The 18,729-nt window shown below is 43.1% G+C and overlaps 1 protein-coding gene across 2 annotated transcripts in view; it reads right to left on the reverse strand.

Moving 5' to 3' along the window:
- LOC117299354 overlaps positions 1-18,729 on the reverse strand; it is a 58,648-nt gene that overhangs the window by 34,851 nt on the left and 5,068 nt on the right. For both annotated transcript variants that reach the window (XM_033782894.1, XM_033782887.1), the window contains exon 2: positions 6,974-8,552. In XM_033782894.1, the coding sequence (XP_033638785.1) occupies positions 6,974-8,507 (1,534 nt within the window). In that variant the 5' untranslated portion in view covers positions 8,508-8,552. The remainder of the gene's footprint in view (positions 1-6,973; positions 8,553-18,729) is intronic.

Raw genomic sequence — 18,729 nt, forward strand, 5'->3', positions numbered from 1 at the left:
AGCATAGAGTAGTCACACTATAGCCGGTTCATACATCTATGCGATCAGACAATATCCCCAGGATCGCGTTACAAAAATTCATTGGCGGACTGTCCCCAACATTTTAATAGACTCTGACAGCATTTACCCATTGAGAGTCGCTCCATGTATTCACGTATTCCCGTTCATCAACTTGCTTGATCAAGTACAGAATACAGCATTGATTATGATATTTTGTCCAGGGTCAGTCTGCATGGACAATGACGCCGAATCGCTCCGGGACAGGTTCAAGATTGCCAATCTGATTATGATAATTCGGTTAGAGAAACTGTGCATTTCTGTTCCTGTAATTGTCTACAATTACGACAGGAATAACAAACTCTACTATTGGCAAACATCTTCATTTTAATTAGCGAACAGTGAAACAGTGTTGACTTGTCCGTGATAGATGTTAAAATCAAACTGCATGGTTTTCTAGGATACAAATGTTCAATGTTCACTTACAAACGTATTCCTCTCAGGTGTTCATGCATTGAGTATTCACTTACATGTATGTACACTGATCTTTCTTTGATCACATCTTCTCTCAGATTATATAGTGGACACACAAATCTCATTCTATTTGATTATTTATTTCCGGCTGAAACTTTTAACAATTGTTTTTTAGCTCGGGTACAACTTCCAGAGCTCAATGCAGGCCTGGTCATTTTCATTTTGCAAAGGGCACTTCCAATGGAAAATCTATAAGTGAATGGGAAAATCTGTAAGTGAATGGGAAACTTTTGAAGGGCACCCAAGCCAAGACCAGGGCCAAATTTCATGGCTCTGCTAATACCGTAAGCACAGAATTGGCACTAACGGAAGCAGGGAATTCTGTGCTTACGGCATGCGTATTTCAGGGGTTAGCAGAAAATTTTGGCTTCTGCGTGTGCGTATGATGGAAAGCACAGAATTCGGCGATAAGCAGAGCCAAGAAATTGGGCCCAGGGCAGCAATGGAGGCCATGGCTTCCATGACCTGCATGTTATTCAAGGCCTGTCAATGGTCTTTGGTGGTTTTTGATTTGGGATCCACAGTATACCGTCGCCAATATACCACCATATTTGGTAAATATTACAGAGAACTTTTTATTTGAGCATGAATTCTAGTACCCTTTGTCCATCTTTGTACAAGGAAAGAGTTGCAATGTGAATGCATGGACTGTGCACGCTGAGAAATTAAATGTCCTGGCGTGTTAGCATTCCAGTATTAAAAATGGGTACATTTTAAGCGGGTTCACTGACTGAAAGAAGTGTACGGGAATACACATTCACTCATCAGCTTGTAAACTGTAAGCAACTTCACATAGGGTGTAACTAGTCCGAGTATAAAATTTGACTTTAGAGTATAAAACATATTTTTGTATGAAGCTAGTTTAACATTTCTTTAGTTAAACAGTCTAAAATCAGGTCAGACACTATTCTGTATTATTTTTTATTGCATTTCATAATTGTGATGTTATTTTGAATGTGTTAAACTTTGCAAAAAGATGTGGTCCAGTTTTATACAAAGTGACTCAAGGCTTTCTGCTACATGTATTTAAGGGCAAGCTCTATGGTAGTGGTATTACATCTGGTTTTGAATAACAAAATTGTGGGTTTGTATCCCACCCAGGTTATACATACCGTACTCTTGAATATATTTTTTTCACAGCATTCAAGAAAGTACCAAGTATAAAGCGCTTAACATTATGGGTTAGAACAATAATTACATTCTTTATCTTGGTTGGTTGGTGCAAATTTAGCATCTATTAAAACAGTGTTTACAGTTAATCAAGGAACCAAACCCATTTTGCAGCACACTTTGTGAAGAGCAAAGCCATTGCCCCAATGTGCTTCAATGAGACTGTGAGAGTGGTAACCTGGAGAAACCACCTGCCAGCTGTGCTTAATTATTAGGCTAATTTTGGTAGAGATAAGGTTATGGACCCTTCTTCAATTTGAAAGAACGGTGTGGTATGAAATGTGCTAAACTGTAATGGGAGATTTTGTGGACAACAAAGGATATGTCAGGGCTCGAATTTCACGCTGGACCGCAGGCCCGAGGCCAGTGATTTTAGCTTCGGTCCAGTAAACTTTATGCCGAACAAGTCCGGCGGTCTTGTGGTTTTTTTTTATGCATACTAATATAGTTACTACTACAAAATAATTATATGAAATATATTATCTTTCATTAAAAAATGTATTTCAATATTTCTGGTTTATCTTCGGTTTTAAGAGGTCAAAGTAGACGCAACCCCGTTGCTCTAACATCCGGTTTTATTAATCAGATTCACGCACCGAGCATGCCGAGATACTGAGGGCTCCATGCCCTAGACGATCATCAGAACATATTATTGGATAAAAACGGCTCAATCGAACGCGGAAAACAGTTTTACCGCTGGGAAGATATGGGCACTTAAAACAAACATGAACACGACGCTAAAACAAAAAATTAAACAAACAAAACATTGATACAAACCGCTGAGAAAACTCACCGAAATATTATCCATATTCCATGAAACAGAACACGTTTTATTTTTGTGTTTTATACCACCGTTTCCGATTTAATACCTTTAGTTTGTACCTCAATCGATTGGAAGTTGCGATCTCTCAAAAGCTGGTGCTGCGATTTTTATTCCGATTCGTTCATAAACACAACTACACACGTGCAAGTTACGTAAATACATGTACTTTGCAGTATTTTCCCAACTTCCCAACAACGTGGTGATTGCTGGCGAAGGGAATTTCCCCTACACACAGCCTCGCACCCACGGCAGTTCATTCTCCTAATTTGAAAGTACAGCACGCTAGGAACGATGACAGCATTAGAAAGGCACATCCACAGGATCGGTGATGGATAACTATGGGATATGATCCCTATGGGATGGCAGCGCTGTGCATGTGAGAAGCATTAAAAAATATGCTCCTTCGCTGCGCTCGTAGTATAGTATACGCATGAAAATATAATTTTGTTTCAGAATTTACTCAATCATGTGCGTGGGCTGTTGTTAAACTGCATACACCAATCGAGAGAGTTTCGCCAACTCGGTAAGCGGCAAGAACGTAATATAAATACTTGGTGCTTTTCGGCATCAGAGGCAACAGAAACCGTATACAAGCACTCCGGGTCCCGGGCGTGTGCATTGAACCACACAATGGGTCGTCCGTTGCGAGTTAAAACCGGATGTCATTCTGTCCACACGCAGTGTTAAAAGATAAACCCGAACTGGTTTAGACTTAGACCGCCTCGCTGGACGGTTTAAGTTTGGGGGTTTAAACCCGATCCGGTCTAACTTTTTTTGCGTTCAGACGCACAAAAGTTGAATCCGAACCGGTCTAAGTTGAGTTAGACCCACTTTAGCAGACCATAATTTTAAAGGAGCGCGATCGCGCTCGCGCTCCTCCGCGCTCCTTAATGTTTTCCAAGGAGAGCAAAAAAAAGCGCTCCTTACAAATTTAACAAGAGCATGTTTTTTCAATACCCTAATTGTTGATTAAAATAAGCCGCTTGAATCTCGGAGTTTATAAGCCTGCTGCCACTTGAATGTTGCGAGTTGGCAGTGGCAAACGAGTCCTATTATAGTCTGCTCTGACTGTGTTTGCGTGCGCGCGTGCTTGATGATTACCGCAGCCGGTCACACAGACGAATGTGAGCGATTCCACACTGGTTGTGTTTTTGCGCGCACGTGCTTGATGTTTACCGCAGCCGGTCACACAGACGTATCTGTGTGGGGCCTATAGAATTCCACACTGGTGGGCGGGCTCTTACACTAAAGAGTGGTACCGCAAATACACGCTCATGATTGGTTAAGTATTTTGTCATGATAAAAGTATGCCGTAAAGGGGGGGGGGGGGGGGATCTCCGGCCACCTGGCTGGACAAACGCATTTTGGAGTAAAAACAATTGAAAGGAACTGGGATCATGCACAGTAAACTACAGTAAGAGCCCCATGCTGCTCGACGTGAAAATTTTGTTTGCTTATGCTGGATTATGACATCAAGATGTCAAGTGTTCAATTATCAACATTCTTGAGGTGGAATTTGGAAAGTTATGGTTACGAGACGGCACCAATAAATGACAGGGTCATGGTAACCAAAATTTGGTGTAAGGTTTGTCGGACATATATCGACAAAATCAAGCAGGATAAAAGAATTCGTGGACAAGCCCAAGACATGAGCTAGATAGAACGCCAAGGGACAGCCGACCGGAACTACTCCCATTTTGTGCATTTCGTCCGATACTTTTCGTGGATTCATGAAAACATCGTCAAATAATTATTCTCAAGATATACCTGCAACTTTAAACACTTTTACAACCCCACAGTGATAAAAAGGTACACTGATTCGAATAATAAATACTTGTTGCTCACAAAAACGCTGTTTTAATGGCGAAAATGTGTGTCAAACTTCATAAAAAATGTCCCGCTGAATTACACACAAAATGGTGGCCATTGAGAAAGTTTTCGCCGTTACGTCATGAACTTGGGTCTCACTCGGGCCCACACAGCTTTGACGTCAAAGCTAATCATACGCACTGGGGATGGTCAGATCTGGGTCGACCCGGGAAATCTAATCGAACGCACCCGCAAGTAATTGTATGCCCCCCCCCCAACCCAAAGGATATTTTTGGCTCCAATTCAAGTCCCGCCCGCCCAGCTCTCGAGCCCAGCCCTCAAACCCCTCGTACATTTTAAATAGCGCCGTTGCAACAACTACTGCCAGCGCGCGTCCTTCATTCTTGGCGCTTGCAACGCCGGTCCAATCACAAGTCACATAATCGCGTACTGATGCATATGGAAGATCCCACGTACTACCCATTGTATGCAGATATTTTTCCAGACCAATCACAAGCACACATGGTGTTGTAGCTCATGCATATGGATAAGTTTGCACTGTGTATAATAATTATGTACTGCATGTCCAGTACAAGTGTACAAAAGTATGGCCCGTGGTCGGCCCTGTGTGCAGTATGTGAAGCTGGCCGTACCAAGGCAGGCTAATCAGTCGCGGTCGTTTTGTGGCGCGATCGACGATCGGCAGCAGTCGGTGGTTCCCCACACTGCTTCATAGTACCAATACGGATTACGCTGACGTACATGTACACACTACGGTGCCGATGTGCACAGCCACAGACAAGAATGTTTCTTTGCTCTGGAGAGAGCTACAGACAACTACAGTATTAAACAAGCCCCAAGAAATAACAAAATAATTGAAAAATAGCGGACACAATTTTTTTTTTGACAGTTTTTCTGTTATCTTTAGGCAAATTCACAAAAGATAATTACTATAAAGTTAAGACAATTTCATTCTCTGCCATATTTTGTACTTAGGCCTATTCTTTTTTTTCTCAAAGGGTGGCAACATTCACAGCGGATAACCAAACTTTTTATTTTTAGGGGGGGGGGGTGCCTGGGGATATACATAATTGTGGGGTCTATTTAATTTATCGAAACATTCATTTTGATTGCAAAAAAGTTGTTTCATGATTAAAGTAAACTCATTAAATTGAGTAAGAAAAAGTTAAACAACTGGTGAACTTTGTGTTCATTTTCTTGAGTACGTGTTCATTAAACTTGGGTTTTGTTAGCGAGAGCAAAACGCTCTCCTTAATTCATTTTCTTGAATTAAGGAGAGCAATTTACAGCTCTCCTCGGATTTATTAAAATGAAGGCCTGCTTTAGTACGGCGTGTGAACGACCTCAAAAACCCACATGCATTTCTGGCCCAGGACGTATCACAGCCGATGTCAACCACCACGCATGACTGGAAGTCAACCACCAGCATTTTGGGCAGCTTCTCTAACCTACCGACACGCAGCTCTTTGATCACCAAATTATATGTAAAAATCTACATGAACATACGTGTGCACGACAGCTAAATACGACTTTAAAGATTAGCGGGCGTCCTTTTCTTTGCAATGGAAAAGGAGCAGTGACTAGGACGCCAGCTCTGGTCTCTCTCTTTATTCCTACAAGTTTGTAATAGTTGATACCAAAAGCACATTCCACTAACTGGATGTGATTTATTCATCACAGGAACAATCAAATTAGTTTTGCCCTTCTCTACAGTACTTTAACTCTACCATGTACTTTACTTACCCAACTTACCTTTATCTTGGCTTTTGTCCTTTTCAATACATTTACATGTATTTTCTTTCAGTAGTTGTACAATGCCAATATGCTTCTACCAAAAGCAAGAGTTTAAGTTTGCAACACCGCTGTTTAATGGTACACAAGCGCATATGTACAGTAACTAGCAAAATACAACATTACACTGTTCATAAGTTTCTCTTCTCTTTTTGCCATAACAATTCAAAATTCATGTAAGTATTATGTAGAAGTGTATCACAACAAAGATACTAAACAACCTTGTCACAATTACATTTTCCCCATGCAACAATGACAAATTTATGCAGTCTACAGTGTACATCACTCGGTCATGAATTTTTCATTAAAATGTTCATGACATACATGTACTACATGTAGTAAACTTTCTTTTTTGAATACATTTATGAGGTCATAGAGTGAACAGCAGTTGTCTGCATGTACTTGTCACTCCGGTTTTATTTGCAACCACTGCTACTGCAGTAAAATTTGTCAGAAGATAGATATGTTACACAGGTCCACCTTGCATTATTATCAAATATGTACAGTATGTGAAATAATTTGGTGACAAAAAGAGTGTGTCATTCACATGTACCAACAGTAGTTTGCCACCACCAACAAAATAACCAACATTGTGCCAATCATAGTCAAACATAGCACTTTGAGTCAAATTCATAATAAATTCCTATCACAGGTTCATACTTCCTGCAAAGCAAATTTTCTTGCGTCACAATTTCCTAAACAAAGCATACCAGTTATTACGTCACCAAAAAATCGCTTTGCATTCGCAGGAAGTATGAGCCAGGCTTATGAACTTACTCAAATCAAATAAATTGAGAGCAAACCCAACAATAAAAATTGTTTACGTACCTATTGAGGTAGATGATTTACCATCTGGTGGATTTTTGCCGCCACCGATTCCTAACACCCCTCCTCGCCCCATCGCTCTGGGTACACTTGCCATCACATCGCTCCCAGATGAGGATCCAATGCTTGGCAGGGAAGTTGTAACATGAACATCAGGATCAACATTACCGGGTAGCGGCTGCGGGGAAAGCGAGTCCGTCATGTAGTTGGCTTCATCAACATCTCCACCTCCATCAAAAAGGTCAAAGGCTTCATTGTTCACACTCGGTGGGCTGGAATCCATTCCAGTGAGATTGGAAGAATCAGTTAGGCGTGTGCCGCCGGGATGTCCAATTCCCATAGACCCGCTTAGGAAGTTATCATCCAAGGTTCCAGTTACTGAATTATCTGTTATCAGACCATGCTCCTGAAGGAGCTGGTCGTCATTGTAATTGATCATGCTCAGCATCTGATCGGCGGATGTCCGATAGGGCATGGCTGGACTGTTACTGTGTCGAGACAGCGAAGCTGGACTGTCTTGACTTGGCTCTGAGAAGGCTACAGACACACTTACAGATAACGGCAGCATGGATTTATCAACAAGGTGACCACCAACACCATCGGACATAGTCTGCATGTTGGGCGAGGTTTTATCATTGTTATTCTCATTGTGATGTTGGTGGGCAAGGACCAAGTTGCCTCTGATATCCTTGGTCAATTGCCTCTCACCCTCTTTGGCAGGTTTTCCATCAAACATGTGTGTTCCTTGCTGCCGCAAGGGGATCATGTTCATAGAAGACTGTCCACTTTGAAAAGGTAGGTTATCCCTTCCAAATGTAAAAGACTCACTGATAGGGAAGCCAAGCGCCTTGTCCATGACCTTACTATATATGTTTGCGACACTGGGGTTAAACAGTGTCTGACCCCCAGCCATGGCATGCTGGGCAACTGCAGGGAAGCCAGCTATGGCCGGATCTGATCCCCTCAGGGGTAGCCTTCCAGTAGTTTGATAGTTATTCCAGTCACCTAGATGAGGTAGCAGATTCCTGACCTGTCGGCTCATGTTCAACCTTGGCTGTTGGAATGGGCTCAAGAACTGTTTCACATCGGCTGACTGACTGAGATTCAAGGGCTGTTGCGGGAGGGCTGTCAGGTGCTGCTGACTAACATGCAAGTAGTCCCGCTGCAAAAAATGGCCTCCTTGATGACTTGCCTGGCTGGTTGATAAGCCTTCTCCGATTCCCACTGAGTTGTTACCGAGTAGGTTACCTCGATCTGCTGATGTTAAATCTGCAAGAAGCTCCGGAGGGATCTCCTGACTGGAATCAAGGAGGGGGAGACTACGACTTCGCTGTACGGGCTGGCAAGGAGGTGACAACGAGTTGCTAACATTGGAAGGTGTCGAAAGGGTGGTGGGGAGCATTTCATTGTTGCCTGGCAGGACAGTAACCGGATTCTGCATGCTGTCCAGAGATGAGCTTCGCTGAACAGCTGCAGGCACTGTCTGAGCTTCATTTTTAACCATACTCAAGTTGCCGTCCATACCAGATAAGGCCATGTCTGTGTTTTGAGGGCCCAATAAGGGATCCTTTGATGTCTTGACCTGGGGGTGAAAATGAACACCAAAACAGTTATTAAGACCTTAGTTAGTAAACTCAAAGTCTCTCATTGCCTTGGTGTCCTGTACTTTTGCTATGGTTCCCTCAACAACAGTACAAGGTTTCAATTCAAGTTACTTTTTCTACATAGAAAAATGTTGTGCCCCTTCAATAGAGAAGTTCAAAGCCTGTACAGTGTACACCAAATGCAAGTTCCAGATTGAGACCAAGCCCAAGTACATGTATGAGACCACGATCAAAAGGTCTGGGACCAAGACTGACATCTGAAGGTCTGATACCGAGGCTGATTTAAGTTAAAATCTTTTGTGATAAAGCAAGGGTTACCAAGTTCTAAAAAGTCAGATCAAGGCCAATGAAATTTTTTAAATAATTTTGTTTTACCCGCATTGAATTATGGCTTAAGCAGGGAAAGCTTTATCAATCATTCCTTCTTTTCTGTGAATGATTTTAACACTAAAGACAAGTTAATGAACTACCCCTAGCATTCAGACATGACACGTAAACCAAATGGTTATTATTTTTTTCTAAAAAGAACCCTTCCATATGCCCCCCTTCTCAGAGTGTTCTTGTTGGATTGAAGTAATTTTCTTCAAAGACTTGGATTTGAGAATAGAAGGTTGGAAGAAACTTAATTAAAAATTTCAAACAAAATCTCCCCAGATTGGTTAGCCGTATAAGCTTTCAATGACCTGATGTGCATAAAGTCTAAGGCTCACCTTAAACACAAGCAAAGCAATGACAAAATTGCTGTAGGCAAAACAAAACTTTCGCAACTTGCCCTGTGGGCTACCCAAAAACTGTTAAACCATTTTTTTTATAATGCTCAAATTTCATGCTTTTCAGATTCGAATATAAAACCATAAATATGTTAATCTGTCTCTGTGTGCGTGAACGTTATGGTGGCAAAAGTTTGGTTTCGCAGCTCTATATTCCAATTATTTACATGTAGTAACTTATTATACCGTAAGCGAATCATTTTCACAAGGCGGAAAGTCAGAACTGAAATTTCAGTCAGATTTTCACAATCTCAAGGTTAAATTTCTGACAAAAAGATTTGTAATCTCTGGTACATGTATATGTACATGAATCTGTCATACCATTGTGCATTTTTTTCCTCCTAAGCCGTGTACACACAAAGTCTCGTTTCTACAAGTACATTTCACGTTATTTCACCACAAATTGTGCAGTTCTGCTTGGAACTGACTTTTACATGGTCGAGTGACTAAAGCTATTCAAAGCTATGTATGCAGCCTTCTGTGGGTTTGACACCGAGTTACTCAACAAGCAAACTTGCCATGGGGCATTATGCCCACAACACAATTATCCTACAATGTAATAGTTTATCCCTTCTGCCGTTGAACCAACAACAACAATTTTGTCCAGTTTTTATTTAGATAACATCATTCTAACCAAGTCGAAACATGTGTTCAGTTTGAGATTTGAGTGCGAGTGCAATCCTTCCACTTGTGGTACGATCCATGTGCCCTGACTGATCGTATTGACCTACACTCGGTGTACTCTGATTTTTTTGGCTAAAACAACGCAATTTTCTAGGAAACAAGGACTGAAACCATAAGACAACTAACCACAAGTTACATGAGCACCATCTAACCATAATATTAATTGGTTCGCTATGAAAAAATGTCTACGTGCTAAACGCCTAATTTAAATTTGGAGGCTCAAAACTTGATGAATTGAGAGAGCTATTAAATAATTCATAACAATTATCTAAGATGTAAGATGTAATGTGCTCCTCTGATAACCAGGGCCCAATTTCATAAAGCCTGTAAGCACAAAAATGTGCTTAGTATGAAATTTCTTCCTTAAAATAAAACAGGATTTAATACCAACCACATGATTTTCAGGATAAGCAAACAGCTGAATGCTAGTAACAAGCAATATGCAACAAATTAAAATTTGGTTGGTAATCTTGTTTTTATCAAGAAAGAAATATCATCCTAAGCAAATTTTTGTGCTAACAGGCTTTATGAACACCCTTATCCTTTTGAACAGGCCCATCATTTTAAATATCAACCAAATTTACCCAGTTATTTTACAACAATGCGCCCAGTACATGTATATATTTTACAAATAAACAAATTTACCCAGTATATTCTACACACACAAAAACATGATCAATATGTACACTAAAACCATCAATAATTGTTCATTTGTAAATATATTATAACACGTCCTAGGATCATGCACACTGTGGTACCTATGTAATGTAATGTACTCGCATGGTGCAATTATGTACTGTTAAAGATGATGTGCAACACATAAATGTAGACTACATGTAGTGCAAATTTGCCAGTAGAAAATTTACAATTTGATTTTAATTATAACGGTCAACATTTTGGGTTTTTTTAGGTTTCAAACTTGGATACATCCATTGAATGCATGCTATCCTAAAGAATCATTTAGACAGTTATTTCAAATTCAACTTAAACCAATATTTTTAAAATGCCTTGTAAGTTAATGTACAGGGAGAGGGGTCAAGCATTTCACATTTACTTGTCTGTAGTTAGGCCTGTGTGATTTTGTTAAACATATTAGTTTTGAGCAATTTTCTTATGCTTTGAAAAACACAATCGCATGCACTATGGATGCACAGTTTAAACAAAGGTGAAGTTTTTTGAAGCAATGTAGTTGCAGCATTACTGGGCTGTCCAGGGGAAACACGCGCAAGCAGAACCCCTGTTCAATCACCACAATGTATGTGGCTTCAATACATGTAGTGTGTGGCTATATAAAGCAATGCATTCATCAAACACACTAATGAACAATGCATTAGTAAGTGATGTGGATTTGATCAGAGAAGACTGTCTGCACACGCATTTGTTAGCTAAGTTTTTTGATGTTTGAGTTTGAAATATATTTATTTTAAAACTGAACACAAAAGTTCTTCTTGTCCAGGATGAATTTGTGAAATTTTAGTAAACTTCTTCAAATATTTTGTTTATGAGAAATTCTGATCCCCTGGAAACCACTGTGTGGGCTATACAAAATGCATAATGCAAGAGAAGGCAAACAGTGACTAAAGGACTGCATTTACTTTCTTTTCATAAACGAAGTGAAGAGTGAAAAACTTGTTTTCCTAGATATTAGCATTCACATTAATTCAAAACCTTGGTACCACACACATTTCTGTCCAAACTCCCCACTAACTGTATCCTGCATTTCTTTTACCACAACCCTTTTGATATGATAGTTTGCATATTGTAAGGAAGGAAATACAGTGTATGAATTTTGAAAAGCATGCATAGCTAGCATTTTGCATTACAAATGTGATTATGAGCTTATTATTCTTCAATAAGACTGGTTCCTCAACCATTCATCCAATACTGTCACAGTGGTCCAGATGTTCATGCTTCAGGTACCATACTTTGTGCATTGAAGTGCCATCTTCAATCAACTGCGGCTGCAATGTAACTTGGTGTCATATCACATCCTGGAACTCTCTACCACTTAATCTTCGATCTTGTGTTTGTACCGCAAAATTCAAGTCTCTTCTCAAAACTTATCTTATGTCACAGGTTTTCAATGACTAATTTTGTTGTGTCTGTTTTTCTTTGTGTTTTGTTTTTGTTTTGGTTTTACTGCGCCTTGAACACCCAGCAGGGTGGATATGTGCGCATTACAAGTCTTATTATTATTATTATTATTATTATTATTATTAATCAATAGCAATGCTGAAAGTTTGACTTGTCTTCTGTATGGATCCGGAAAACTACTATGGTCATACGATAAAACGTTTTTATAACTCTTAGAAAGGATCAAGTTTTGGTCAATTGTACGATTAATGGTAGGCATTGATACACCACCAATACATACAGCAGCTACCTGAGGCTTTCACAAACCAAGTTTGTTTGTAATTGTAGTGCATTATATGTTAGGCATTGATACACCACCAATACATACAGCAGCTACCTGAGGCTTTCACAAATCAAGTTCGTTTGTAATTGTGCATTATAGCCTCCTACTCACTGCCACCTTCCAAACTTATGAATGAACTCACAAGAATTGATTTTGCAAAGGCTAACTAGCTATTAGTGTTAGGTTCATCTACTACCAACATACATGTGGCGTGCACTGCAAGGTTTAGGAAACATTATTGGCCATAGTTTTTGTTGGAAAGCACAATTTTCTCATGGAATTCGTGGGCAGCTTCCGAATGAGTGCATGTAGGTCACATGGGAAGGCAGCCCATGAAAGCATGTTGGGCAGGAAACTGGGAGGTCACGATGCAGGGGAAATGGAGTTAATGCGATGACTAACCCCACGGTGTACTGTGCATGCAACACAGACTGCCTTTCGGGGGGTAGCACTGATTTATAGAGTGGAAGTATTGCAGAACTGCGCACCAAACGCTGTGCCAGCGTGAATCAAAATCTACTAGTTGATGCAGTGCAACTATTATTTGATAGGGCTGAGACACGATGCTATATTTGGCGTCTACTAAGCGATGTGCGAAAAAAATCCCCATGAAACAGTTATTCCCAGGGTTCAGACATGCCAACCTCTAGGATCACAAAACTGTATTCTGAAACCCCAAAACCGGTATTTTGCATCAAAAACCTGTATTTTTTTTTAAACACACGTAAACGTAGTTTTAAGCCCCAAGATAGGCAAAATAGAGAAGGTGTGAAGGCCTTAAGTTATCAAACAGCCTAATTAAACCAGTTAATTAAAACTAAAAAATAAAAAAATACAAAAAATACAAAAAATACAAAAAATACAAAATAAAATATAAAAAAAATTGGGCAGAGGTTTCCCTACGGGGTTTCCCTACGGGTGGTTAACCCAATGGAACAGGTTTTGTATGAAAAAAAAGATATTGATAAATCATATCTTAAAGACATTGATTAATCATATCCTATTTCATATAGAAACCCTTGTCAATTAATTAAATATCATTTTCGCCCTCTGTTGTTCAATGAATTGTGTTAGACGGGTTCCCTGTGAAATCGGGACGTCAGATAAACTGGCGTGTAGTATGCAATGCAGGTTTGTGCTACTAGCGTGCGTGCAATGATGTGTGCGAGGGAATCTCCGTTGCGCTGTGGTGAAAGTTGAATAAGGAATACCCCCATGGAATAATAGAGTTCACTGGATAATCATTATCGGCCGTAAGTAGTTGGCCGAAAACTTATTTGTGTCAATAAAAAAATATTGAACTTGAGTTAAAAAAGGGCACGACGGCCAACTGGGATAAAATTGTATTTTTGCGGCGGCGATGCTCAAAACTGTATTGTTTACAAAAACCCGTACGAAATACGGGAAAAACGTACTAGTTAGCATGTCTGAGGGTTGCACTGACTGATGTGCTACAGTAGATTGTTGATAAGAACAGTACAGATCCATTATTGGGGCTAATGCACAAGGGAAAAACAGTTGTCCTAATGGGCCATCACTTTATCAACCTCAGAAAGTGTTGTAATTTACATCATTCACAAGTATATGCAAACTTATGCAAAATCTGCCATAAAAGTTGGCTTTTTGTGAAATTTTGTTAGAAAGAATAACACAACTCATAAACGAGAGAAGTTAGTCAAGTTAGTCAAAATCAACAAATTTTAGGTAAATCCTATTGAAACAATAGAGGTTTTATGTTTAAAAGTACTTGCTCTGGTGTATCCCTCACACTCTACCTTCAAAATAAGTTGAATTTTCCTATAATTTTCCTATAATGATCAGCTCTACAAGTACTAGGAAATGTGCATTATATAATACCCCAAAAGGTTTACTATCCAATTAACTTGATCTCTTCCTAACTCACTGCAAAAAACTTTTTTTAAATGAGTGCATAAAACAGCTGAACCTTACTAAGAGTTTGATAATAGATTAGAGAACTATGACTCTTGCTTCTTATAAGTTGCCCTGTTCTTTATTTAATTTCAGATCCTGTCAACATTGCTTTAATCAGCAAATAGTCTTATACTTATTTATGCTGACAGTATCATTCTTCTCTCGTCCGTCATGAGTACCACTATCCCCTGCCCAGCACCTGCCTGCACCATGACATGGCCCACTTCCACACTTCGAGGTATTGCTCAGCCTGATCAATCTGCATGGGAGGACTGCTCACCCAGTCGACCAGGCCCCCACACCTGCACCTGCCCCAGGGGCAGCCAAGGCTGAGAAGGTGAAACGGCCTGCTATATTGGCAGCTGGCACAAGTGAAGAATGGGCGTACTTTGAACAACAGTGGTCAGACTACAAGGCAGCCACACATCTCACAGGCTCAGACATCGTCTTCCAGCTTCTTGAGTGTTGCGATGAGGCACTTCGCAAAGACCTCACACGGACCTTCGGTACCCTCGCCTCCAGTGATGAACAGACCATTCTCAGCAACATGAAGACACTCGCCGTCCGTCAGGAAAACATAATGGTCTCACGGATGCAACTCCAACAAACGCGCCAGGACCGCGACGAGCCAGTACGGGCCTTCTCAGCCCGCCTCAGAGGTCAGGCAGGAGTATGTAGTTTCAAGATTGAGTGTACCTGCAAAACACAGGTCGATTACAGCAACATTATGATTAGGGACGCTCTCATCCGGGGACTCGAGGATGAAGAGATCCGCTTGGACATTCTCTGTGAATCGAGACAAGACATGTCGCTGGAGGAGGCACTCAGGTACGTCGACGCCAAGGAGAGTGGCAAGAGGTCAGCTAGCCGCCTCCTTGAGGGCGGCACCACTACAACTGTGTTGGCCGCTAGCTCCTACAGGCGCCAAGAGAGGGGGCGACTGCGAACCCTACCTGCTACTACGGGACCCGCAACCTCGCTCTGCGGTCACTGTGGCAAACCAGGCCACGGACGTGGCAGACAGGACCGTATGAAGAAATGCACAGCCTACAACCACAAGTGCACCAAATGTGGCATCCTTCACCACTACGAAGACGTTTGTCGTCAGTCACTGCGCAAGCAACACCAGCCAGCAACCCTCACCGTACCTCTACCAGGAGATGACGCCACCGCCATCTTTGACTCCCTATGCTCCGTTAGCGATATCCCGACACACAGCGCCCATGCAATCACACTCCAGCACCATGTCTACAATGAGTTCTGCGATGCTTGGGAGAAGCGGGCATCCGACCCCCAACCCTTCATCGATGTCTCCATCAAGGCTGTCCCGTCCGATGCCCGAGCCCTCGGCTTCCCCACCTCCATCCTCAGCCCAACTTCCGCTGTCTCCTACCCTGCCATGGCCGACACTGGATGCCAGTCATGCTTAGCTGGCACGAAGCTCCTACCCAAACTAGGACTCAGTAGGCATCACCTCCTCCCTGTCACTATGAAAATGACTGCTGCCGACAACCGTAGCATTGACATTGCAGGTGCCATTGTCCTGAGAATCTCTGGGACTTCCCCTTCAAAGGAGACAATTGAGACGCGTCAAATAGTATACTTCACTGACTCCTCTGACAGGCTGTTTTTATCCAAACAAGCTTGTGTAGCCCTCGGCGTGATATCTCACAAGTTCCCCTCAATTGGTGAGGCACACGAGCCTAGCAGTACCAGTGTCAATTCCTGCAACGCCCCCGATGTCAAGCACCACCACCTCCTCCCACATCACTCCCACTCCCAGCCACAGAGGAGAACCGAAATAGGCTTGAAAAGTGGCTGCTCGAACACTACCAGTCAAGCACCTTCAATGTATGCGAACATCAGCCACTTTCCATGATGTCTGGCCCCCCAATGCACCTCATGATCAAGCCTGACGCTCAGCCGGTGGCTCACCACACGCCCATCCCTGTCCCTGTTCACTGGCAGGACGACGTGAAGGCAGGCCTAGACCAAGACGTTCGCCTCGGTGTCATTGAACCAGTCCCTATCGGCACACCCGTTACTTGGTGCCACAAAATGGTGAACTGCCCCAAGAAGTCAGGCAAGCCAAGGCGGACAGTTGACCTCCAACTACTTAACCACCATGCTCTCCGTGAGACACACCACACCCAGTCACCCTTCTACCAGGCACGTACAGTACCCCCTCACACACGCAAGACTGTCTTTGATGCATGGAATGGCTACCACAGCATCGCCCTTGATGAACGAGACGGCCACCTCACAACATTCATCACCCCATGGGGTCGCTATCGGTACCGAGTTGCCCCACAAGGCTACATCGCCTCGGGAGACGGTTACAGCCGCCGCTTCGACGAGATCGTTTCAGACATCCCACGGAAAACCAAGTGCGTAGACGACACCCTTATGTGAACTGACACGATTGAGGAGGCATTCTTCCAGGCAGTTGAATGGCTAGACATTTGTGGCCGTAACGGCGTCACACTGAACCCCTCTAAGTTCATATTTGCCCAGACAACAGTGGAATTCGCGGGCTTCGAACTCACCCCAACCACTGTACGTCCCTGCCCTCGCTATCTTGAGGCCATCCAGAACTTCCCTACCCCCCACAACATCACTGATGTCCTCAGCTGGTTTGGCCTGGTCAACCAGGGGTGCGTTCCACTCGCGCAAACGTTGCCAACAGTTGCGCACGTTCGCCAACAATTTCTAGTGGAACGAGTTGTTCGCCGCCACCGTTGGCGAACGTTGGCAACTTTAGGCGAACATACTTCGGAGGTGTTGGCGAGTGATTTTTAAAATGGCGGACAAGCATACGGTATTATTTCTTTGTCACAAACATAATTACATTGTATTTTCGGTGGATGATAATGCAGATTTGGAATAACAAAGTTAATTAGTTGATGTAATGATGTCAAAAAGAGGACTATTGCAGCAAAAACGAAGTTTTAAAAAAAACCTACGTATGGTTCGCGCCATCTTCAATTCAGGGCACCGCCATATTGACATCGCGTATACGCACCAGTTGCGAGTCGTTTGCGCGAGTGGAACGCACCCCAGGTCTCATACGCCTTTGCCGCCACTGAATGAATGCTGCCCTTCCACCAACTCCTCAAACAGGGCACCCGTTTCATCTGGACAGACCAATTGGACCGTCTCTTCCAGGAGTCTAAGTCCCTGATCATCAATGAGATCCATAAGGGGGTGGAGATCTTTGACAAGACCAAGCCGACCTGCCTCGACACTGACTGGTGCAAAGAGGGTCTTGGGTTCTGGTTGTTCGCGAAGCACTGCACCTGCTCTTCCTCCAACCCCTTTTGCTGTAAGACTGGTTGAAAAATTACCCTCGTCGGAAGTCGCTTCACTTCGGGGGCTGAATCCCGCTATGCCCCAGTGGAGGGGGAGGCCCTAGCAGTTGTTGATGCACTCGACAAGGCACGTCACTTCACACTTGGCTGCTCTGACCTCATCGTTGCAGTGTATCACAAGCCCCTCCTGAAAACATTCGGCGACCGCTGCCTCAACGACATACCCAACCCTCGCCTGCGCAACCTCAAAGAGAAGTCTCTTCGCTACCGCTTCCGCATCGTTCACATACCCGGCCTACGCCACGCCGCAGCCGACGCCGTCTCTCGCCACCCTGTTGGCAAGCCAACGCCGATGACCCTCCCAGATGATGTTGCAACCGTACTCAACCCCCACACTCAGCTCCCCACGTTTGAACTGCCACACTCCTTCCTCAGGGCCCTTAGCACACTCGATCAGGACACAGCTCATGTTTGCTCCCAGGCGACCTCACCTCCCACTGCAGTGATTAAGTCAGTTACGTGGGATGACGTCTGCCTTGCTACAGTCAGTGACCCCTCCATGTCAAGATTGATTGACCTCATTGATGACTTCCCTGTGCTCCGTGGTGACCTTCCTCCTGAACTCCGCCAGTATCACCAGTTTCGTGACGGCCTGACCAGTTTTGACGGGGTAGTCCTCTACAACGACCGCATTGTCATCCCCCCATCCATCCGCGATCGCATACTTCAGGCCCTGCACTCAGCTCATCAGGGTGTCTCACAAATGTGTTCACGGGCGGAATCATCATTCTTCTGGCCAGGTATGACACCTGCTATTACAGAGATGCAGGCACGCTGCTCATCATGCAACCGCATGGCACCCTCACAGCCGAACGCACACCCCACCCCTCCACTCAACCCAGTCTACCCATTCCAGTGCCTTGTGTCCGACTACTTCCACTACCGTGGCCGGCACTACTTGGTGGCTGTGGATAGATACAGCAACTGGCCAATTGTGGAAGAATCTGCTAATGGCGCGGCCGGACTTATTTTTGCCCTGCGTCGC

This window comes from Asterias rubens, chromosome 1 (genome assembly GCF_902459465.1).
Source record: "Asterias rubens chromosome 1, eAstRub1.3, whole genome shotgun sequence".
NCBI lineage: Eukaryota > Metazoa > Echinodermata > Asteroidea > Forcipulatida > Asteriidae > Asterias > Asterias rubens.